Below are 25,717 nucleotides of genomic sequence, written 5' to 3'. Positions count from 1 at the left end.
TTATTTTAAAGTCATAGTCAAATAGCACTTAATAACTACATGCATATGATGTTAATAATTAACTGTTGCATAGATGCATAAAAAAGGTATTTACTATATACAAGTTGAATGAATCAGTCAGTGTGTTTCTTGGACATAAGACATTACCCTGTCTCAGGCTTTTTTTTAAAAAAATTGCTTTATTGGTATACAAGTAACACACCAAACAGTTGATTCACTTAAAGTAGACGGTTTTAAGGTGATATTTATAGCACAACCATCACCATAATCTTTTTGTTTGAAATAGTCTCGCTCTGTCACCCAGGCTAGAGTGCAGTAGTGTGGCTCACTGCAACCTCTGCCTCCTGGGTTCAAGCAACCCTCATGCCTCAGCCTCCTGAATAGCTGAGATTACAGGCATGTGCCACCATACCTGGCTAATTTTTGTATTTCTAGTAGAGACGGTGTTTTGCCACGTTGGGCAGGCTGGCCTTGAACTCCTAGCCTCAAGAAATCTGTCCACCTCCACCTTCCAAAGTGCTGGAATTACAGGCGTGAACCACCAGGCTCTAGTGAATAATCTAATTTTGGAATATTCTTTTCCCCCAAAAGAAATCCCCATTAGCACTGCTTTCCTTCCCTCGACTCCTATCCTTAGGCAGCCACGAATCTACTTTCTGTCTCTATAAATTTGTCGATTCTGACATTGGAATCATACAGTATATGACTAGTTCACATAGCATAATGTTTTCAAGATGCATTCCTAAAGCATATACCAGTACTTCATTTCTTCTTATTGCCAAATAATGCTCCATTATGTGGTTATATCATTTTATTTATTCAATGGTCAGTTGAACATTTTAGATTGTTTCCCCTTTTTGGCTCTTATGAGTGACTAATGCTACTATGAACATTCCTATACAAATTTTTATGTGGACCTGTGTTTTTGTATCTCTTGGGTATATACCTAAGACTGGAAATTATGGGAAATATGGTAACTATGTTTAACTTTTTGAGGAATCACCAGACTGTTTTCCAAAATGGCTACCCCATTTTACATTTCCATTACCAGTGTATCAGGGTTTCAATTTCTCCGCATCCTCATCAATACTGTGACTGTGTTTTTAATTCTAGTCATCTCGTAGGTATGAAGTGGTATATCATTGTGGTTTTGATTCACATTTCCTTTGACTAAGGAGGTTGTGCATATTTCCATGTGCTTATTATCCAGTTGTATATATCTTCTTGATAAATGTCAATTTAGATCCTTTGCCCATGTTTTAGTTGGGTTGTCTTTTTCTTTTTCTTTCTTTTTTTTTTTTTTTTTTTTTTTTTTGAGACGGAGTTTTCGCTCTTGTTACCCAGACTGGAGTGCAATGGCATGATCTAGGCTCACTGCAACCTCCGCCTCCTGGGTTCAGGCAATTCTCCTGCCTCAGCCTCCTGAGTAGCTGGGATTACAGGCACGCGCCACCACGCCCAGCTAATGTTTTGTATTTTTAGTAGAGACGGGGTTTCACCATGTTGACCAGGATGGTCTCCATCTCTTGACCTAGTGATCCACCCGCCTCGGCCTCCCAAAGTGCTGGGATTACAGGCGTGAGCCACCGCGCCCAGCTAAGAGTTTTTATAGTCTAGCTACAAGTCCTTTATTAGATACATGATTTGCAAATGGTTTCCCATTCTGTATGTTATTTTTTTCATTTTCTTATTGGTATCATTTGAAATACAAGAATTTAAAATTTTAATATTGCCTAGTTTATTTTTTCTTTTGTTGCTTATGCTTTGCTCTCATTATCTAAGAAACCATTGTCTAACCAAAGGTCATGAAAATTTACTCCTGTGTTTTCTTCTCAGAGTTTTATAGTTTTACCTCTTAAATATGTGACTATGATCAGTTTTTGTTAATTTGTATGTATGGTGTGAGGAAAGGGGATCCAACTTTATTCTTTTGATGATGGAGATCCAGTTGTCCCATCACCATTTGTTAAAAAGACTCTTCTCTCCCCCACTGAATTGTCTTGCATCCCTCTCCAAGATTAATTGACCATAAATCTATGGTTGTATTTATGGACTGTCAGTTCACTTCCATTTATGTGTATGTCTGTCCTTATGCCAACACCACATGGTCTTGATTATTGTAGGTTTGAAATAAGTTTTGAAATCAGAAAATGTGAATCCTCTCAAGTTTTGTTCTTTTTCTTCCCTTTTTTTTTTTTTTTTTTGAGACAGAGTCTTGCTCTGTTGCCCAGGCTGGAGTGCAGTGGCACAACCTCAACTTATTGCAACCTCTGCCTCCTGGGTTCAGGCAATTCTGCCTCAGCCTCCCAAGTAGCTAAGATTACAGGTGCCTACCACCACGCCCAGCTAAGTTTTATATTTTTAGTAGAGATGGGGTTTCACCATGTTGGCCAGGCTGGTCTCAAACACCTGACCTTATGATCTGCCTGCCTCGACCTCCCAAAGTGCTGGGATTACAGGCATGAGCCACCGCACCCAGCTTGTTCTTTTTAAATATTGTTTTGGCTATTCTGGGTCCTTTGCCTTTCTGTATGATTTATTTGTTTTATTGTTATTTATTTTATTTTTTTGAGACAGAGTCTGCCACCCAGGCTGGAGTGCAGTAGTGCAATCTTGGCTTACTCACTACAAACTCCTCCTCCAAGGCTCAAGTGATTTTCATGCTTCAGCCTCCTGGGTAGTTGGGATTACAATTATACACCAACAAACCTGGCTAATTTTTTGGAGTTTTTTTTTTTGGAGAAGGAGTCTTGCTGTGTTGCCCAGGCTGGAGTACATGATGCAATGTCAGCTCACTGAAACCTCTGCCTCCTGGGTTTGAGCAATTCTTCTGCCTCAGCCTCCTGAGTAGCTGAGATTACAGGCATGCACCACCATGCTCGGCTAATTTTTGTATTTTTAGTAGGGTCAGGGTTTCACCGGGCTGGTCTCGAACTCCTGACCTCAGGTGATATGCCCGCCTTGGCCTCCCAAAGTGCTGGGATTACAGGCATGAGCCACCGTGCCTGGCCTAATTTTTGTATTTTTAGTAGAGTAGAGATGGGATTTTGTCATCTTGGCCAGTCTGGTCTCTTAACCACTGGCCTCAAGTGATCTGCCTGCTTCAGCCTCCCAAAGTGCTGGGATTGCAGGTGTATGCCACTGTGCCTGGCCTGTTCATCCAAATTTGAATCTTATTTATATAGCTACTTTAATTGGAATAAAAACTAAGATGCATGTGATAATCATGCCAGTTAAAAAGTTTAAATTTGAGGCCGAGCACAGTGGCTTATGCTTATAATCCTAGCACTTTGGGAAGCTGAGATGGGTGGATTGCTTGAGCCCAAGAGTTCGAGACCAGCCTGGGCAACATGGTGAAACCCTGTCTCCACAAAAAATACAAAAATCAGCTGGGTGTGGTGGCGGGAGCCTGTAGTCCTAGCTACTAAGGAGGCTGAAATAGAAGGATCACCTGAGCCTGGGAGGTTGAGACTGTGGTGAGCCGTGATCATGCCACTGCACTCCAGCTTGAGTGACAGAGTGAGACTCTATGTCTCACAGAAAAAAAAAGTTTAAATTTGAAATGGGTAGCTCTTAATTCACAAATATTAATACAAATGTCTTTGCAAAAGGTTTGGATTTATTATTTTGACAAAGATAATAGTTTTATTTATAAGGAATAATTCTTTCATGTTGGAACTTTTGTATGTGTAATTTTTTTTAACAATATTTGCCTTCCTAGCCTAGCATATATGTTGAGATGAAGAAATTTTATTGAGTGTAAGGGAAATGTTAATGTTGTTCTGCTTTATTTATTTAGCGGAAGATCCATCCAAAAGCTATGTGAAATTACGAGATTTTGTGCTTGTGAAGCTTTGTCAAGATTTGCCCTGTTTTTCCCGGGAAAAGTTAATGCAAGGATTCAATGAAGATATGGTGACAGAGACACAACAGAAGTTCAAAATAAATAAGGTATTAATATTTCGTAGGAGGAAAACAGATTTAAATTACAAACATTTAAAAAAGAATACACCTGTGGGAAGCAGAAATGGTTAACAGTACAGGCTCTGAAGCCAGATTGCCTGGATTCAGATCTAGCTCCACTACTTGCTGTGTGATTTATGGCAATTTAATTTACCTCTTTGTGCCTCAGTTTCTTCATTAATAAAATGGGAAGATAACAGGTGTTATTGCCATATTAAACATAGTAAGCAGAAGAAAGATGGATAATAGGATCTTATTTTTGGTCTTTAAAGTACTTGTACCACTGGGGACATTATTGATGGGAAGAGGAGTTGAAGTAAAACACCTATGTCATCTAATATACTTCTGTGTATTTATTTAAATTTTAAAGTGGTAAATGTCTTAAGATAGGTGCAGAAAAAAAAATATGGAAGTTCAGAGAAGGGAGTTTATTACATTTATGTAAGCAAGAAAATCAGTAGATATTTCATAGAAAGGGTGGCATTTCATGTAAACCTTGAAGAATGTGTAGGATTTGGATTATGAAAGTATGTGGGAGGCTGGGCGCAATGGCTAACACCTGTAATACCAGCACTTTGGGAGGTCGAGGCAGGTGGATCACAAGGTCAGGAGTTTACCAGCCTGGCCAGTATGGTGAAACCCGTCTCTACTAAAAATACAAAAATTAGCCAGGCATGGTGGCATATGCCTGTAGTCCCAGCTACTCTGGAGGCTGAGGCAGAATTGCTTGTACCTAGGAGGTGGAGGTGGCAGTAAGCCAAGATTGTGCCACTGCACTCCAGCTTGGGTAACAGAGTGAGTCTCCATCCACTACCCGCCAACCCCCTAAAAAAAGAAAGAATGAAAGTATGTAAGATGGGCCGGGCATGGGCGGATCACAAGGTCAGAAGATCAAGACCATCCTGGCTAACAGAGTGAAACCCCATCTCTACTAAAAATGCAAAAAATTAGGCAGGCATGGTGGCACTTGCGTGTAGTCCCAGCTACTCGGGAGGCTGAGGTAGGAGAATTGCTTGAACCTGGAAAGGGGTGGTTACAGTGAGCCGAGATTGCACCACTGCACTCCAGCCTGGGCAACAGAGCAAGACTCTGTCTCGAAAAAAATAAAGTATGTGAGATGAAGGGTATTCCAGTAATGAACAGCATTTACTACTATTGATCACCCTTCCTCCCTTGGCTTCTAAAGTACCATAGTTCCTGGCTTTTTACCTACCACTGTGATTGTCTTTCTTGAAATACTTTGACTTCTGCTCTTTTATATGCTCCTAAATGTAACTTCCCCAGAATTCCTTATTCCTCATTTCTTTTTATTCCAGTTATTCTACCTGGGAGATTTCATCTAAATCTCCAATCCAGATTGCTCCCCCTGAGTTTCAAAACTGTGTAATCAAAAGGTTGCTGGCCACCTTCAGACAGCTCAATTTGAACTATATTTCATTTTTCTCCTGCATTAAAACATGGTAGTTGTTTCTTAGCTTTAAGGTAACATATATTTTAGAAGTAATTTATATCTCTAGATTGTATTGTCTTATTAATTAGAAATTTGTTTAATAGCTCAGCTTTTAAAAGAAATACATATGAATATGTATTTTTTTTAACGATGCTTTTTTTTTTTTTTTTTTTTTTTTTTTTTTGAGATGGAGTCTCACACTGTCACCCAGCCTCTAGTGCAGTGGTGCGATCTTGGCTCGTTGCAGTCTCCACCTCCTGGGTTCAGGCAATTCTCCTGCCTTAGCCTCCAGAGTAGCTGGGACTACAGGCGTGTGCTACCATGCCTAACTGATTTTTTTTGTATTTTTAGTAGAAACGGGGTTTCACCATGTTGGCCAGGATGGTTTCGATCTCTTGACCTTGTGATCTTCCCGCCTTGGCCTCCCAAAGTGCTGGGATTACAGGTGTGAGCCACTGTACCTGGCCCATGATGCTTTTTTATAAAAGGAATTCAAACTCCCTACCCAGGACACAAAGAGCTGATGATAATCTGGACTCTGCCTACCTTACTAGCTTCAGCCTCTTACTACTTTGCTACATGCTGTGGCTTTACTGATCTTCCAGCTATTTCCCAACTCTGCCACATCCTTCTTCCTTCTGTATTCCTTTATATATTCTATTATTTTTACCTGAAATCCTCCCTTCTCCTATTTGCCTGGCCAAATAGTACTCATTTTTTTCAGGCTCAACTCAAGTTCCCTTCCAGGAAGGTCAGAAGATATCATCTTCCCAACCTACCTATAGCCTAACTCCCTGCCCAAATAAATATACAAGTGAAACAACACCAACAGGAAAACTGTGGTTCTCCTTTGGCTTCACTGCTACCGAAACTTCCTGATTCTTCTGATATTTCCTTGATACCACTTGTCTTTTCTTTCCTTTGCTTTTCTTTTTTTTTTTTTTTTTTTTTTGAGAGACAGACAGTCTCTACCTCTGTCACCTGAGATGAAGTACAGTGGTGTAATCACAGCTCACTGCAGCCTCAACCTCCTGGGCTCAAATGATTCTCCCACCTCAGCCTCCTGAGTAGTTTGGACTGCAGGGGTACGCCACCATACCTGGCTAATTTTGGTAGAGACAAGATTTCTACAGACTGTTCTTTTCTTTTCTTTTTTTTTTTTTGCCCTAACTTTAACACACAATCTACAGGCTGTTCTAAAACTCCTAGGCTCAAGTGATCTGCCCATCTTGGCAGCCTCCCAAAGTGCTGGAGACTGACAGGCATGAGCCACTGTGCCTAACCCTGTCTGCTTTTTTTTTTAGGACAGGGTCTTGCACTGTTGCCCAGGCTGGAGTACAATGGCCTAATCTCCGCTCACTGCAACCTCCACCTCCCAGGTCCAAGCAATTCTTCTGCTTTAGCCTCCTGAGTAGCTGGGATTACAGGCGCCCACCACCACATCTGGCTAATTTTTTTCCTATTTTTAGTAAAGATGGGATTTCACTATGTTGGCCAGCCTGGTCTTGAACTCCTGACCTTGTGATCCGCCTGCCTCAGCCTCCCAAAGTGCTGGGATTACAGGCGTGAGCCACTGCACCTGGCCGCCCTGTCTGCTTTTTAACTGTACTTTTTAACTTGTACTACCAGATTTCTGACCCACCTCCTTTTATCACTGTATATGCTTTCCCCAGGTGACCTTAACCAACCTTATGGTTTTAACTGTTACCTATATACTGACATTGTTTAAATCCTTCCCCTTAGACTAAAATTTTCTTCAGATTTTCTATTTGCTGCTGCCTCCGAAATCTCTCCTAGGCAGTGAAAACTCACATTTTCACCTCCTCCTCTAAGTCAGTTTTTCTTCTTATATGTTTCTAGTGTTCTTGTCCCCTTAATTGTCTTTCTTGTGCTGTTCCAGTTCATGCCCTCATCATTTTTTTATCTGATGTAATAGCTCAGCTTCTTGATTGGTCTCTCTGCCCTTCTTTTTGCTACCATTTCTATGAAGCTGAAAGAGTGACTTACTTAAAACTCAAATTTGTGCATGTTGCTTACTCTCCCATTTAAAATCTGTTACTAAGGCTTGGGCAGTGGCTCTTGCCAATTAATTCTTACACTTTGGAAGGCTGAGGCAGGAGGATCGCTTGAAGCTAGGAGTTGAAGACCAGCCTAGAGAACAAAGTGAGATCCTATCTCTACAAAAAAAAAAAAAAAAAAAAATTAGCTGAGTATGGTGGTGTATGCTCATGGTCCCAGCTGCTCAGGAGGCTGAGGTGGGAGGACAGCTTGAGCCTAGGAGGTTGAGACTGCATTGAACTATGCTTGTGCCACATTAAATTATCCATACCATAATCATTTGTATTACCCACTAGACTGCTTGAAGGCAATGACTTTTATTGCCCTTTCTTTGGTATCTAGCACAGTTCCTTGCACATGGCAGATATTAAATATATCCTGTGTTCTTTTGGGAAAGTGTCATTATTTTTACTTTGAAAATGTTCACATTTTTCTTTCGTTTCATTTATTAGCGACATGCTAGAAGGGTTTATGAAATTCTTCGACTGCTGGTAACTGACATGAGTGATGCTGAACAATACAGAAGCTATAGATTGGATATTAAAAGAAGACTAATTAGCCCATATAAGGTAGGACTTTCAAGAATCTTCAACATTATTCTTTTCACTGTTTAAAACAGAAGAAAAGCTACCAAATGCCAGTGTATGGGAGAGTCCAAGTCATTCTGTAAAATTAACTTTTACAAAAGTAGAAATATTCTTCCAGTTATTTATAAAAATAATAACTCACGACCAGGAATGGTGGCCCACGCTTGTAATCCCAGCACTTTGGGAGGCTGAGGCGGGTGGATTGTGAGGTCAGGAGTTCAAGACCAGCCTGGCCAACATGGTGAAACCCTGTCTCTACTAAAAATAAAAAAATTAGCTGGGTGTGGTGGCAAGTACCTGTAATCCCAGCTACTCAGGAGGCTGAGGCAGGAGAATTGCTTGAACCCAGGAAGCAGAGGTTGCAGTGAGCCGACAAGAGCAAAACTCCATCTCAAAAAAAAAAAAAAATTCTCACTCATAATTTTCCAATATAAGTTATACATATGTTTCACTCATTTAAAAACTTTTTCCAGTGGTGGCTCAGATCTGCAATTGTAGCACTTTGGGAGACTCAGGTGGGTGGATCACTTGAAGTCAGGAGTTCGAGACCAAACTGGCCAACATGGTGAAACCTCGTCTCTACTAAAAATACAAAAATAGCTGGGCATGGTAGGGTGTGCATGTAATCCCAGCTGCTTGGGAGGCTGAGACAGGAGAATCACTTGAACCCAAGACGTGGAGGTTGCAGTGAGCCGAGATTGTGCTACTACACTCCAGCTTGGGAGACAGAGTGAAACTGTGTCTCAAACAAACTTATCCCAAGGATAATCTACCCTGGTTAGCTTTTCTTTGATTTGTATGCATATTTTAAAAATCTGAATGCCTAGGCTCTTCCCTAACAAATTTTCTTGTTTTTCCCAAGTTTCTTGTCTTCTCAGTTGTTAAACATATTCTTTTTTCTCTCATCCCATATAAAAGCAAAGTTACTTATATATTCTTTTTCTTTGCTTTCTTCATAAAAATAGCCTTTGTTGCTATTTATTAATAAAATCTCTGTAATTTACCATAGCTGAAATCATATTAGTACTATTATAGTTTTAAACATTCTTCTTGCCCTTTTTTCCCCACTTCTTAGTCATCTTCCATATTTTCCCACCTAAATTAAGTTGGCCTTGCCATTTAGACATTGTTAGGATGGATATCGTTCATTCCACCTTGTGTGAATGAAAATTTGCTATCTAAGCCAGGTGTGGTGGTTCACGCCTGTAATCTCAACATTTTGGGAGGCTGAAGTGGGCGGATCACCTGAGCTCAGGAGTTCAAGACCAGCCCGGCCAATATGGTGAAACCCCGTCTCTACTAAAAATATAAAAATTAGTTGGGTGTGGTGGTAGGTGCCTATAATCCCAGCTAACTTGGGAGGCTGAGGCAGAATTGCTTGAACCTGGGAAGCGGAGGTTGTAGGAAGCCAAGATCGCACCACTGCACTTCATTCTATGTGACAGCAGACTCTAGCTCAAGAAAAAGAAAAGAAAGGAAAATGTGCTAACTAGTTGCAGCTGAGTAGTGAGCTGATTGGCAGAATACTTAATTTATTAACAAGTAATTACTGAGTATAATTGCTCATTGTTGAAATGTTGTTGCTACATTTATATATAGTATACCTGTAAGGTTATATACAGCACAATAGCTGGGACAGAAATGACCAAGTTGAATCTTCGTTAAAATTTGATGAAAGTAGGCCGACGTGGGTGGATCACGAGGTTGAGAGATCGAGACCATCCTGGTCAACATGGTGAAACCCCGTCTCTACTAAAAAATACAAAAAATTAGCTGGGCATGGTGGCGCGTGCCTGTAATCCCAGCTACTCAGGAGGCTGAGGCAGGAGAATTGCTTGAACCCAGGAGGCGGAGGTTGCGGTGAGCCAAGATCGCGCCATTGCACTCCAGCCTGGGTAACAAGAGCGAAAACTCCGTCTCAAAAAAAAATTTGATGAAAGTAAATTAAATAACTACATCAGGTACACATAGTTTTGGCTTTCCTTTGTAAATTTAAAGAAAATTTAAGTTTTGTTTGCCATGGATTCTGCTTTATAGAACCAGTCTTGAATGCCAATGGTTTGTTGGCTCACAGTACTTGCTGAATCCCAACTCTTCTCTTCATAGCATCCTTTTATTTTCCAGTGCAATTATATTTCCTAATTTGTCTTTGTAATTCTGTTCAGTATTATCACATTCTGAATATAAAAGTAATTATTTGCCTATAACTAAATCATTTTATCTTGAATTCATACATAGATGTATGAATAGTTCCTCATAGTGTCATTTCATTGCAGTTTAATGGATTTTCTATTTTACAAACCATCATCTGCATATAACGGGTTGCAATAAATTATAATGGTCTTCTTAAAAATTATCCAAAGTAGCATTTTATTATTTGATGTTACCAATTCAGAAACATCAGAAAATGGGTAGAAATGGTACTTTCCAAAGGTTTTGATCTTTAAGTAATATTTGTTAGCTAGAAAATGTCTTAATGATAAAATTTGGGCACAGAGAACAATATAAATAGATGGCAACATTTAAGAGTATTAAGACTTTTACTACAGTAAAATAATTTATTGAATTATATATTTTAGATATTAATGTGACATTTTATATAAAATATAACAAATGAAAGATGATAGAAATTCTGAGTACAAATAGTAGTCACACAGTTCATGCCAAGTAATGGGAATTTCTGCACTTAAGTGCAAGTATTTTCTACTCTTAACAATTCTTCTACAACTCTTCTACAATTCTTTTTGTATTTCCAGTAGAGACGGGGTTTCACCATGTTGACCAGGATGGTCTCGATCTCTTGACCTCGTGATCTACCCACCTCGGCCTCCCAAAGTGCTAGGATTACAGGCTTGAGCCACCGCGCCCGGCCTTTTTTATATTAAGTACCTTTATCCGTCCAGCTAGTTCTCCTGTCTAAAAGGCCAAAACTGGGCTGGGCATGGTGGCTCACACCTGTAATCCCAACATTTTGGGAGGCCGAGGTGGGTGGATTGCTGGAGCCCAGGAGTTCAAGACCAGCCTTGGCAACATGGTGAAACCTGGTCTCTACTAAAAACACAAAAATTAGCTGGGCATGGTGATGCACGCCTTTAATTCCAGCTACTTAGGAGGCTGAGGCAGGAGAATTGCTTGAATCCAGGAGGCAGAGGTTGCAGTGTGCCGAGATCATGCCACTGTACTCCAGCCTGGGTAACAACAGAGTGAGACTCCCTCTCGAAAATAAAAAAATAAAAAATATAAAAGGCCAGAACTGGTTATTAAACCCTTCAGGTTCTTAACAGCCAAATGGGTATCACCAGTCTTACACTAAAGCCATAGACAAATTACAAATGTTATAATTGGGTAGCAATTTAGAAAAATAACTTATATTCCTCTCATATCTCACACTACAATAATTTCCTAATGCATTGCCCTTTAGTTCCTGAATTGTTTCCTTAAATTTGACGCATGTATTTAGGGCAGTCATGCCTTTGGCAGAAATAACAAATTTTATAGCATTCAGGATTGAAAAATAAGGAATGTAAAGAATGTACTGTCTTTCCAGGCCTTAGGAGCAATAAATCTGAATTTTTATCAGTTCTGTCTCTACCACTAATAGTCAAAGTATGGTCAGTAGATTAGCAACATTAACATCACCTGATTAGAAATGCAGACTCTCAGACTCCAGGTGCTCTTCATGTACATTCACATTTGAGAGGCACTGCTTTCAAGGGCTACTTAGGGCACATTATTTAGCTCTTCTAGCCCTCTTTTTTTCCCTCCATCTAATCCCTATCTCACATAGAGTTGTTAGGAGCATATGAGTTAATATATGTGATTTCTGATTTCTATATAAAGTCTAATCTTTATTCTCTAATAGAAGAATTGATACGATAATCTAGAACAGTATATCCAAAACATGAAAGCTTCATATTTGCAATAATGCCACCCAACCAGGAATCTTGGAGTTACCCTTCATTCTTCCTTCCCCATATCACCCGGTATTTTCTCCCCTAAATCTGCCCTGTCCCCTCCTTCTCTGCTGCTGCTGACTCGATCTAGGCTTTCATCAACTCTGGTTTGAACTACTGCAGTAGCTGCCCAGTCATCCAGTCCCATCCTAAACATCTCTGACATAGTATTGTTTTGACAGTGTCCTGCATAAAAGTTCTTACTGGCTACCTGTTGCAGACTCAGCATAGTGGTGTCCTAAGTAAAACAGGGAGGGTTTAGTATGATAATGTGTGTCTGGAACTTTATAGAGACTAATGCTTGTGTGTGTGTAATATATAGTTTTTTTGAAACGGAGTCTTGCTCTGTCGCCAGGCTGGAGTGCAGTGGCATGATTCTGCTCACTGCAACCCCTGCCTCCCAGGTTCAAGTGATTCTCCTGCCTCAGCCTCTCGAGTAGCTGGGATTACAAGCATGGGCCGCCACGCCCAGCTGATTCTTTTTAAATTTGTAGTAGATACAGTGTTTCACCATGTTGGCCAGGATGGTCTCAGTCTCCTGATCTTGTGATCTACCTGCCTTGGCCTCCCAAAGTGCTGGGATTCCAGGTGTGAACCACCATGCCTGACCTAGTTAATGTGTTTTTAAGGTGTCACAGTTTCCCATTTATCTTTCTGAAACATTCTAACAGTTTATGTTAAAATTAGCATGTGGTACATAAGTACTTCATGGGTGGAATTTAAAATGTAATTAACTAATGATTGAATAGTAAAATGAAGCATAATAGCACTTAATCTCAGTTGTCTTTCTTCAACCCATGTCTTTTATTTATTAAAGAAATATTTGAGTTTCCACCCTGGCCAGAGTTCTCTAAAGTTTTGGAGGGGGGCTCCTAGACACATGTCTGTATTTATCATCAATTGGACACAAATACCAGGTCTTCCTGTTAACTCTTTTTAGAGGGTTTACAATTCATGGTTAACATTATGTTTAAGCTTCCTTTAAAAAAAAAAATAGTGTGGGACAAGTTTGGGCATATTTGTACTATTCTTATTTTTAACACCGGACACTTAAAACTCTAAGACTACAAGGAAATATATTTGCTTTCTTAGTCTAACAAATAATTGTTTGTCACTTAGAAAAAGCAAAGAGATCTTGCCAAGATGAGAAAATGTCTCAGACCAGAAGAACTGACAAATCAGATGAACCAAATAGAAATAAGCATGCAACATGAACAGCTGGAAGAGAGTTTTCAGGAACTAGTGGAAGATTACCGGCGTGTTATTGAACGACTCGCTCAAGAGTAAAGATTATACTGTTGTGTACAGGAAGCCTGCACATTTTCTGTACAATGTGCTGTGAAAATTCTGATGACTTTTAATTTTAAAATCTTGTGACATTTTGCTTATACTAAAAGTTATCTATCTTTAGTTGAATATTTTCTTTTGGAGAGATTGTATATTTTAAAATACTGTTTAGAGTTTATGAGCATATATTGCATTTAAAAAAAGATACAGCTTCTGAAATACTACTGCAATTGCTTCCCTTCTTAAACAGTATAATAAATGCTTAGTTGTGATATGTTAATGTGTGATATGATTCTTAAATATTTACAATAAACCTTATTCTTATCATTCTTTCTATACTTTGCTTCTAAGATTTTACATCTGACACCTTTAAAACATTTCTTTAAGGTTTATCCTGGTAATTTTAGTTTTTCAATATGATTCTTCTTTCTTTTTTAAGTTCAGGGACACGTGGAGGTTTGTTACATAGGTAAACTTGTGTCCTGGGGGTTTCTTGCACAGATTATTTCAACATCCAGATACTAAGCCTAGTACCCAGTAGTTCATTCTTCTGCCTTTCTCTCTCCTCCCAACCTCTGTCTTTGAGTAGACCCCAGGGTCTATTGTTCCCTTCTTTTTGTCCATGTGTTTTTATCATTTAGTTCCCACTTGTAAGTGAGAACCTGTAGTATTTGGTTTTCTGTGCCTATGTTAGTTTACTAAGGATAATGGCTTCCAGCTCCATCTGTGTCCCCGCAAAAAAACATGATCTTGTTCTTGTTTTATGACTGCATAGTATTCTGTGGTGTGTATGTACCACATTTTCTTTATCCAGTCTGTCACTGATGGACATTTAGGTTGATTCCACGTCTTTGCTATTGTGAATAGTGCTGCAGTGAATGTTTGCATGCATATATCTTTATGGTAGAATGATTGATACTTCTGAGTATATACCTAGTAATGGGATTGCTGGGTCAAATGGTAGTTCTGTTTTTAGCTCTTTGAGGAATTATCCTTAGCAAACTAACAAGAGTGGTTGGACTAATTTATATTCCCACCAACGGTGTATAAGTGTTCCCTTTTCTCTCCTACGTTGCCAGCATCTGTTATTTTTTGACTTTAATAACAGCCTTTCTGACTGGTATCCCATTGTGGTTTTGATTTACATTTCTCTAATGTTCAGTGGTGTTGGGCTTTTATTCTTATGCTTATTGGCTACATGTGTGTCTTCTTTGAAAAGTGCTAATGTCTCTTTTTAATGGTGTTGTTTGGTTTTTATTGTAAATTTGTTTAAGTTCCTTACTGATTTTTCATAATAGGAAATGTTCTTAGTATAGGTTTTATTTTGTTTTAAATCAGCTCCTATTAACTGTTTGGGTAGGCACGTGAGGGGGAAGTCAAACTAGATACAGCCTTAAAGCTAAAACTTTGGCATCAAATATTATTCAAAGATAATTTAGAACTTAGCATAAACAGGCCAGGCGATAATCCCAGCATTTTGGGAGGCCCAGGGGGGAGGATCACAAATTAGCCAGGCAAGGTGACACAGGCCTGTAATCCCAGCTACTCAGGAAGCTGAGGCAGGATAATCACTTGAACCTAGGAGGTGGATGTTGCAGTGAGCTAAGATCACACCACTGCACTTCAGCCTGGGCGACAGAGCAAGACTCAGTTTCAAAAAAATAAAAACAAGGTAGCATAAACATTCTATAAATAAAAATAGAAGATAAAAATCAGTGTATAAAAATCTAATTTATGGCCAGGCGTGGTCGCTCACATCTGTAATCCCAGCACTTTGGGAGGCCAAGGTGGGTGGATCACCAGGTCAAGAGATTGAGACCACCCTGGCCAACATGGTGAAATCCCGTCTCTAGTAAAAATCCAAAAATGAGCTGGGCGTGGTGGCACATGCCTGTGGTCCCAGCTACTCGGGAGGCTGAGGCGGAAGAATCGCTTGAACCTAGGAGGCAGAGGTTGCAGTGAGCTGAGATTGCACCACTGCACTCCAGCCTGGCGACAGAGCAAGACTCTGTCTCTAAAAAGAAAATTCTAGGCCGGGCGTGGTGGCTCAAGCCTGTAATCCCAGCACTTTGGGAGGCTGAGGCGGGTGGATCACAAGGTCAAGAGATCGAGACCATCCCGGTCAACATGGTGAAACCTCGTCTGCACTAAAAATACAAAACATTAGCTGTGGATGGTGGCGCGTGCCTGTAATCCCAGCTACTCAGGAGGCTAAGGCAGGAGAATTGCTTGAACCCAGGAGGCGGAGGTTGCGGTGAGCCGAGATCGCGCCATTGCACTCCAGCCTGGGTAACAAGAGCGAAACTCCGTCTCAAAAAAAAAAGAAAATTCTAATTTACATATTATTAAAATATATCTTCTGTAAAATGAGATGCCCATCTGTTAGGATTTGCTGTAAGGTTACCAAGGTATTGAAATACAGCAAGAAAAAATAATGACAAACTGCGTAATATAGTGTTGTTTTTAATGAAGTAGACTATAAATTGCTGAAAACAATCATTCAAAGTAAAAGCTTGAGATGTTTATAATGTGTGCTAACAAACTAGGTATTATATAATAAAAACAGGATGTAAGTTGAAATTTACTTTGAAAAATCTGATTTGATGGATGCTTGGGGCAAAATCCCAAGTTGGACAGGCACCGTCTTGTCCTTTGATCAATTTCCATCATTAAAATCTGTCAAACAGAGAAGCAAAGTAACTGGTAGCCCCTGGGCACAAAATAGATGTGGCCAGCAGCATACCAACAGGAGTAAGCTGTTGCCTTAAAATGAAGGAGCTATAAAAGTTTCAAACTATCACATCTTAGAAGATTGTATATAGAGAAGACTTGTTGACTTCTGAGAGATTGTATCTGTGTACACAAGTTGCTACAGATAAAATGACATAGTTCAGTCAAAATCGTTTCTGAAACCATATGAAAGCAATTTGTCTTTCATCTAAATTGGCTAATTTTTAATTTTTTATCAACAATTCACAATTGATACTTAAAGATGAGCTCTGAGGAAAGCATCAATACCATCTAAACCAATTATCTTTCAAGATTTTTTAAAAATATAAAAATCAGAAAGAAAAAGTGAATGTGATGCTGATTTTCCTATTCTTTTGTTTGAGACAGTCTCTGCTGCCCAGGCTGGAATGCAGCTCACTGCAACCTCCGCCTCCTAGGTTCAAGTAATTCTCCTGCCTCAGCCTCCCGAGTACATGGGATTACAGGAATGGGCCACCATGCCCAGCTAATTTTTGCATTTTTAGTAGAGAGAGGGTTTCACCATGTTGGCCAGGCTGGTCTTGAACTCCTCACCTCAGATGATCTGCCTGCCTTGGCCTCCTAAAGTGCTGGGATTACAGGCATGAGCCACTATACTTGGCCTCTTAATTTACTTTTTACCACGCTGGGCGCGGTGGCTCAAGCCTGTAATCCTAGCACTTTGGGAGGCTGAGGCGGGTGGATCACGAGGTCAAGAGATCGAGACCATCCTGGTCAACATGGTGAAACCCCGTCTCTAATAAAAATACAAAAAAATTAGCTGGGCATGGTGGCGTGTGCCTGTAATCCCAGCCACTCAGGAGGCTGAGGCAGGAGAATTGCCTGAACCCAGGAGGCGGAGGTTGCGGTGAGCCGAGATCGCGCCATTGCACTCCAGCCTGGGTAACGAGCAAAACGTCTCAAAAAAAAAAAAGGCGTTGTGAAATCTACTTTTTACCTGCCCTCTACAAATTGTATTTTCTCTACATATATTTCCCTTCTGAACATCAGGTTTTCCTTCTGTAAAACTCAGGTTGTGCTAGAATGATCTCTAGGCTCCCTCCCTCCCTGTTCTAGGTTCTGTTCTTGTCCTTTTCATATCTTTTCTCTTTACTCATTCTTTTATACTCAGATGTGGGTGTAAATGTGGTATATGTCTAAAATAAAACATCTTTGTAAGTCACACAAAATTCATAGTTTATATGTGACATAGTTTGTGTGAGAAGGAAAAAATAGCACTGTGTGTCCCTGATTGTCTCTAAATTGCTGGGGCCCCGGTTTGTTGTACCAGAGCCTTGTCTAGGCTGAAAATTTATCAGACCTGATCAACTGCCATCTTTGGCTACTAGAGGAGAGCTGTCAGCCATGCTACCAATGCCATATTTGAGAATAACGTTAGAATCATAGAACTTAGAGGTCAACTGATTCGATTTCTTAAATTAATTCTTAAATTCTTTGTCTTAGAACTTAAAAGCCAATTTAACAATATTAAATACTAATTTAATAAAGTACTCATGATTCTTTCAAATAAAATTATTTTTGCATTTGTGTATCTCTGTATATGCTTTGAACATAGTAGTATATCTTTGTGCATGTATATATTTGTTTCTGTTAAATCATTTCCTGGAAACATAGTTAACTGAGTTGGGTAAGAATATGTCAATGGCTGTGTTACACAAACATGCCATATTTTGTAGAATGGTTGTTAAAATATTGCAAGATGTGAATGTATATACCAATTTTAACAATTTCAATGACATGTTTATTTCCATAGATATACTATCTTATTTACATTTATTTTACTGGGAAGATTGAAGAGTGTGTGTGTGTATGTGTGTGTGTGTGTGAGAGAGAATTCTTTGATATGAATTGTGTTTTGTAAAAATGTATTTTAAAAAAAATTGTAAATCTACATTGCCAATTTATAAATGGACAATAAATCCAGAGGCCACACTACAAGTAAGTGGCAAAGCCAGGAATATACACTAGGCTCCTGATTTCCACTCCATTTCAGCTTCCATCAAGTAGGCCAGCCAAGTCAAGCATGCCAGCCCACTGGGCGGTTCCTAAGAGGGGCTTTTAGAGGAGCAAGTATTAAGAAAAGTATGTTTGGCCAGGCACGGTGGCTAACACCTGTAATTCCAACACTTTAGGAGGCCGAGGTGGAAGGATTATTTGAGGCCAGAAGTTCAAGACCAGCCTGGGCAACATAGCCAGCCACTGTCTACAAAAAAATTAAAAATAAGTCAGGTTTGGTAGTGCACACCTGTGTTGGCACAAGCCTGGCTATTTGGGAGGCTGAGGTAGGAGGATTGCTTCAGCTTAGGAGTTCAAGGATGCAGTGAGCTATGATCACACCACTGTACTCCAGCCTGGGTAATGGAGCCAGAACCAGTCTCTTTAAAAAAAAAAAAAAAGCTGGGCATGGTGGCATGTGCGCGTGCCTACAGTCCTAGCTACTTGGGAGGCTGAGCAGGAGGATGACTTGGGCCTGGAGTTCAAAACTAGCCTAAGCAACATAGTGAGACCCCATCTCTAAAAATAAGAAAAAAGTAAAACAAAAAAACCTTGAGTATGTTTGATAGCAATGACTGAAATTATCAATGCCTCTTTCGGAGTATGGCCTGAAGTTTTCCTCTCAACATTTACTTTTCAACTTTTCTGTGTTCCCATATTCCTTTACATTTCTATTATAAATATTTCATTCTCCTTGTTTTATGAGGTGTGGTGGAATTATACAGTGCATTCAGTTTACTTAGTTGGGCAGAGCTATGTTTATGTATATATGATATTTCAATAGGAAGTATGAACATAGAAATAAAAAGCTACAGGGCATACAGTGAAAATTTCCTCACTGCATTCCTCCAGAAACAACCAGTTACCAATATCTTGTGTATCTCTCAGAGAGATAGGCATAAGGGAGCATGTATGTATATCTATTTTTTATATACCATATGTATGTTTGATGACCTACCACATTTTCTAACTGGTTTTTTACTTTTATTTTGAAGGTTATTTGAGCTGTCTTGTTTAATGGCAGCATGGTATTCCATTGTGTGGGTATATCATAAGTTACTCTACCAGTAACATTTATGTTGTTTCCAATATTTTCCTTTACAAACAACGCTGCAATGCCTATTGTGTATGTGCTATGCATGCATATACAAGTATACCAATAGATTAAAGTCCGAGAAGTCACAGACATTAGTCCAACCTCTCTTATAGTGACTCTACTACCTTTATGACAGTTAAAATTATCACCATAAACTAAGGTTGTGGGAACTTCATAATGTCCCAATTTGAATAAACTCTATGCAAACGGGAGCATATTGGACTTCTCCAACCATTTCCTTTCACAGCTAGAAATCTGAATTATCTTTTTTGTTGCTGGAGATAGGGTCTCACTCTGTCACCCAGACTGGAGTGCAGTGGCGTGATCTCGGCTCACTGCATCCTTAGCCCCTCCAAGTAGCTGGGACTACAGGCAAGTGCCACCACACCTGGCTAATTTTTATACATATTTTTTTGTTGTTGATAGAGTCAGGGTTTCACCGTGTTGCCCAGGCTGGTCTCAAACTCCTGAGCTCAAGCAATCCACCCACCTCGGCCTCCCAAAGCATTGGAATTACAGGTGTGAGCCACTATGCCTGGCCTTAATTATCTTAAATGCACCATGATTTGACAGGTTAGGCATATGCCTGACTTTCTGTTGATCCCTTTAGTCTTGCTTTGCTCTTCTCAACCCTTTGCATCCATAAGAATTACTCTATTTCAGGGTGTCTCAGCCTCAGTCCTACTGACATTTTGGGCCAGATCATTTTTTCTTGTGTGGGGCTGACCTATGCATTGTAGGATGTTTAACAGCATCCTTGGCTTTTACCCACTAAGATGCCAGTAGTGCCACCCCCACCACCAGTTGTAACAACCAAGTATGTCTCTAGACATGTCCTCTGGTGAGCAAATCATCCTTGGTTGAGAATCATCATTCTATGGGATTGAATATCCATCTACCTGCAGCACTATTTTTAAAAATTATGTAACATAGTAAAAAAAATCAATGTAGTCATGGGCTTTCTGAGTAAAAATAAAAAAATTCAAAATGCATGAAAGTATTTGATGAGAAATAAGCTGCCCTCCCATATTGCCACCCAATTCACTTCTTTACAATTACTTTTACCAGTTTCTCTTTTATCACCCAAAATTATCAGTCTAAAAGCATCCATTTCTATTACAAACACAGATGTTGACATACTACATGTAGTACTCTGAATATCTTTTCCAGTTAACGCATCTCTCTACCAGTACATGTTACTTTAATTCTAAACAGCTGTATGATATTAGATAGCTCAATGTCAATGTGTAACCCAATACTGTATTAAAGGACATTTAGGTTGTTTCCTATCTTCTACTACAAGCAATGCTCCAATGAATATCCTTTTGTATACACCATTTTATACACATTGGAGTGTGTATGTAGGATAAATAGTGATGGAATCACTGAGTGAAAAGGTATGGACGTTTTACATTTTGGTAGATTTTGCACATATTGGATACAGAAAATTTGAATATGGACACAATTGGTAAGGAATTTTGTTAATTTTCATAGTTGTGATAATGGTACTGTCACTGCGTAGGACAGTGTCTTTATTTCTGAGAGTCACATGCCTTAGCATTTAGGAGCAAAGAGTCATGACATTTGTAGCTTACATTCAAATGGTCCAGAAAAGTATGTTTGTGTATGTGGGTATGTATGTGTATGTGTGTGTATATACACATATATACACACAAAAGAAATGTGACAAAGTTTGTAAAAGTGTTGAATATAGCTGGAATACAGGGGTTCGTTGTATGGTTCTTTCAACCTGTATTACTGATTGATTGATTGACTGACAAGGTCCTGCTCTGTCACCCAGGCTGGCCTGTAGTGATGCAATCTTGTCTCACTGCAACCTCCACCTCCTGGGCTCAAACAATCCTTCCATCTCAGCCTCCCAAATACCTGGGACCATAGGCACACACCACAATGCCCAGCTGATATATATTGTGTATATATATATAATATGTATTTTATATATATATACACACATACATAGCTGGAAATTTGGCCCAAGCAATATGACTCACTCAGATTCTCAACCACTGTACCACTATCACTTAACTAAAAAGATCCACTCACAGGCCAAATTATTAAGTTCAGAATCCACAGCATAAAATTATATATAAATATATATATATATATATATATATATATATATATATATATATTTTGGGCAGGGGTGGTATAGACAGGGTTTCACCATGTTGCCCAGGCTAGTATTGAACTCCTGGGCTCAAGCTATCAGTCCACCTCGGCCTCCCAAAGTACTGGGATTACAGGTGTGAGTCATTCAGCCTGACCTGCTGTATGTTTTTAAGTGTTTAAAATAAAAACTGGAAAAAGATACCACATAAAGAACAGTATGAAAAAGGAAAAATCAGCAAGTAGGAAAGAGCTCTGAGAAATTAAAAATGATTGCTCTAATTCAAATAGCAGAAAGACTGATATATAAAGTGGAGGGAATTTCCCAGAACATCAGAAAGAGACAGAAAATATGAGAAAAAAAGATAAAACAGAGGAGCAATGTAGGAAATCCAATGGCCAATAATTTTTGTTTCAGAGAGGAAAAGCAAACAGGACATAACTAAAGGAAGAGGATAATTCCTGAGTTGAAGAAATGAATCTTCAGCCTAGAAGAGCTCCCTGAAGTTTGAGCAGCATTACCAACATTTACTGAGCACTCACGATTGTCGGATAAGCGCTTACATGAGTTACCTCTATGCTCATTAACAACCCTCTGAGGTGCATGCTGTCCTCGAGTGAGGTCTTGGAAGGTTATCTTGACCAAGGTCACACAGCACTGGCAGAGCTGGAAATTTGGCCCATACAATATGACTCACTTAGATTCTCAACCGCTGTACCACTACCACTTACCTAAAAAGATCCACTCACGGGCCAAATTATTATTATTATTATTATTATTATTATTATTATTATTTTGAGATGGAGTTTCGCTCTTGTTACCCAGGCTGGAGTGCAATGGCACGATCTCGGCTCACCGCAACTTCTGCCTCCTGGATTCAGGCAATTCTCCTGCCTCAGCCTCCTGAGTAGCTGGGATTACAGGCACGCGCCACCATGCCCAGCTAATTTTTTGTATTTTTTAGTAGAGACGGGGTTTCACCATGTTGACCAGGATGGTCTCGATCTCTTGACCTCGTGATCCACCCGCCTCAGCCTCCCAAAGTGCTGGGATTACAGGCGTGAGCCACCGCGCCCAGCTGGCCAAATTATTAAGTTCAGAACCCAGGGCATAAAATTAGGATCCTAAATGCTTTCACAGGGGAAAACACATATAACCTGGGGGAGGAAGGAGGATTCCGCATTAGAGTTATCAGCCATACTGCGTGTTGAAAGACAATGCACCAATGTCTTCAAAGCGCTGATGCCAAATTGGTTCTCGTTTTTGTTTTTTGAGACAAGAGTCTTGCTCTGTTACCCAGGCTGGAGTGCAGTGGTGCGATCTTGGCTCATTACAACCTCCTTTGGGTTCAAGCGATTCTCCTGCCTCGGCCTCCTGAGTAGCTTGGACTACAGGTGCACACCACCACGCCCAACTAATTTGTGTATTTTTAGCACAGACAGGGTTTTGCCATGTTGGCCAGGCTGGTCTTGAACTGCTGACCTCAGGTGATCCGCCTGCCTTGGCCTTCCAAAGTGCTGGTATTACAGGCATGAGCCACTGCACCTGGCCTATTGCTTTTCATGTAAACCTTGTTATAATTGTATGGTTATTTTTTCACTATATACGTGTTTGATATAAAAATCTGTTTAATATTACTACGGGTATATTGCTCTACCACTGAAGCTCCATATAATTGTCAAATAAAATAAAACTGTAAATCCAGGAGGTTTTTAAAATAAAAGTTTACCTGAAGCAGCCAAGTGACACCTTTAAAAAATGAAATTGTGCTCTGCCTGACTTCCACCAGCCAGAATTCACCAAAAGATAGTGAAGAGCTTTCTTTGAAAAAAGAAGGAAAAAAACAAAGACTGGTTTGATGGCTCAGGCCTGTAGTCCCAGCACTTTGGGAGGCTAAGGCAGGTGGATCATTTGAGGTTAGAAGTTCAAAACCAGCCTGGCCAACATTGTGAAATCCCATCTCTATTAAAAATATAAAAATTAGCCAAGTGTGGTGGCACATGTCTGTAATCCCAGCTACTCAGGAGGCTGAGGCAAGAGAATTGCTTGAACCTGGGAGGTAGTGGTTGCAGTGAGCTGAGATCGTGCCACTGTACTCCAGCCTGGGTGACAGGGCAAGACTCTGTCTCAAAAAAAAAAAAAAAAAAAAAAAAAAAAGCAATACCTAATTCTTTTCTTTGGAAACTGATTCTCAAAGGAATCATAATTTATCATATACTTTACTTGGTAAAAGACGAATCTGGAAAAAAATCTGTTACCAAAGCAAATTATCACCATCTTTGATCCACTGGTTCTATGAGTCAATAAATACTGGATGTACAACCAAAGCTCTGACAAGCGTACTTCATAATTTTTTGGGCTTCCCATTAACCCTGCAGAGAAATATAATGCAATAAAAGTACATGTCATCACTTATGAATATCTGCTAGGCTCTTGTGTGTAAGACACTGCAAGGAGTGCTATGTAAATGCAAAAAATAATGTTTCTAAAACCTCCAGTGTTAAAATAGATACAGGCTTGAAATGGAATAAATCTTCTATAACTTCTCTGGGTCCCACTGTCTTTATCTTAAAATTAGAAAGGGTAGGGTTAGGGTTGGATGAGGTGATCTTGACGCCATTTCTAGCTCTTCAACCATATTCTCGCTCTTCCATCTTAATAAAAATTAGTTTGAAAATGTGCTTTAGTTAGACTCTCAGTTCACCTGGACAGCTCTTTACAAGTTTTATTAATAATTTTGGCAGGTGAATCTGTGCAGAAGTCTTGGGCTGGATGTGTGTGTTTGCCCGGCTCTCTGAATCCCCTTTTGTGAAGGCCGTGGGGCCACCACAGAGAGGCTTGTTTGCTGTCTGCTCCTAGAGCAGCTGCCGCTTTCTTCCTTTATCCTTTATCAAGCAAAAGAAAATGCAGTGATGTTTGTGCGTGCTTCAGATGAGGAGAATGCACTCCAGACAGGTTATTCTCTGGGTTACAGTGGATGGGGTGAGCACAGAGCAGCTCAGCTCAATGGGAAGAGAGGTCGTGGCAGCATCTGCCCTCTTGTTTGTTTCAACAGTTTCAGTCTTGAATATAGAATGTGTTCAGTGAGAGGCGAGGAGAAGAAGTTAAAAAATGCACTACTGCTTAGTTTCTCAGCCAGTTTGGGGAGCGGAGGTGGAGAGTGGGAGGGGAAAAAGGGACATACAGCTAGTTTTCTCTTTCTATTATTGAATCCCTTCTTATTTCATGATCTCCACTTCAGAGATTCTTTTTGCAGTCTCTTTTGTGTAACTGCTAAGTGACTAAGGCACTCTATTTCATACTTATATGTAGGAAATTGCAAAATTACAAACAATTTTCAGCCTTTGATATTAATGAGCAAACTGCTTTCCATATCCACTGGCCTCACACAGTTCTACAGGAACAAATATTTTAAACCAAAACCACTAAGAACTTCGGCAAACATAGAACCATAAACATACCAAAAGAGTAAATAAAGATGGATAAATATGAGAAGATAACCAATATCATCACTTCATGAGGGAAAGGGCAAAAAAGCCACAAGCCAATCTTGGCTCACTACAGCCTGCACCTCCTGGGTTCAGGCAATTCTCCTACCTCAGCCTCCCAAGTAGCTGGGATTACAGGCATGTGCCACCACATCCAACTAATTTTGTATTTTTAGTAGAGACAAGATTTCTCCATGTTGTTTAGGCTGGTCTCAAACTCCCGACCTCGCCTGCCTCAGTTTCCCAAAGTGCGGGGATTACAGATATGAGCCACCACGCCTGGCTGCTATCTTTTATTCTATATACATGTGTGACTGGACATGATAAAAATGGGTACCTTCCCTCAGAAAGTCCAGCAAATAGGCACACTGGCTCATGCCTGTAATCCCAGCACTTTGGAAGGCTGAAGCGGCAGTATCGCTTGAGCCCAGGAGTATGAAACTAGCCTAAGCAAGATAGTGAGACCCAGTCTCTACAAAAAAATAGAAAAATTAGCTGTGTGTGGTGGTATGTGCCTGTAGCTCCAGCTATTCAGAAGGCTGAGGCAGGAGGATCACTTGAGCCCAGGAGGTTGAAACTGCAGCGAACCACGATGGTGCCACCACGTTCCAGTGTGGGTGACAGAGTGAGACCCTGTCTCAAAAAGAAAAAGTCCAGCAAATGAGTATAGTCATAGAAAAAAAGTCCAGACAAATGAATATACATCAATTTTTTACCAGTAATTACCTGAATGTGAAGGACTTCTATTTTCTATAGTATACATTCCTCTTTTTGGGGGGAATGTTTTTCAAGAGCATATATTTGAAGGAAGGAGATAAAATAGGTATAATTTCCGGGGAACTTATATAATTAGAGTTCAGCATTTTTCTCAGTTCCTGGCAACCAGGGATGGCTACAATCTGTGACCCCTGGCGTCGCTCCATGGGTCTTACAGACAAAAAGG

At 39.9% G+C, this 25,717-nt stretch overlaps 2 protein-coding genes across 3 annotated transcripts in view; one reads left to right on the top strand and one right to left on the bottom strand.

Moving 5' to 3' along the window:
* HAT1 (histone acetyltransferase 1) overlaps positions 1-14,969 on the top strand; it is a 72,661-nt gene extending 57,692 nt beyond the window's left edge. For both annotated transcript variants that reach the window (XM_003921876.4, XM_074399469.1), the window contains 3 exons: positions 3,800-3,951; positions 7,924-8,040; positions 13,131-14,969. In XM_003921876.4, coding sequence (XP_003921925.2) covers positions 3,800-3,951; positions 7,924-8,040; positions 13,131-13,298 — 437 coding nt within the window. In that variant the 3' untranslated portion in view covers positions 13,299-14,969. The remainder of the gene's footprint in view (positions 1-3,799; positions 3,952-7,923; positions 8,041-13,130) is intronic.
* SLC25A12 (solute carrier family 25 member 12) overlaps positions 1-25,717 on the bottom strand; it is a 231,767-nt gene that overhangs the window by 199,658 nt on the left and 6,392 nt on the right. The window lies entirely within an intron of this gene.

The sequence above is a fragment of the Saimiri boliviensis genome, chromosome 5 (assembly GCF_048565385.1).
Source record: "Saimiri boliviensis isolate mSaiBol1 chromosome 5, mSaiBol1.pri, whole genome shotgun sequence".
Taxonomy (NCBI): domain Eukaryota; kingdom Metazoa; phylum Chordata; class Mammalia; order Primates; family Cebidae; genus Saimiri; species Saimiri boliviensis.
The sequence above is the reverse complement of the archived record's forward strand: the minus strand, read 5'-3'. Positions and strand labels throughout refer to the sequence as shown.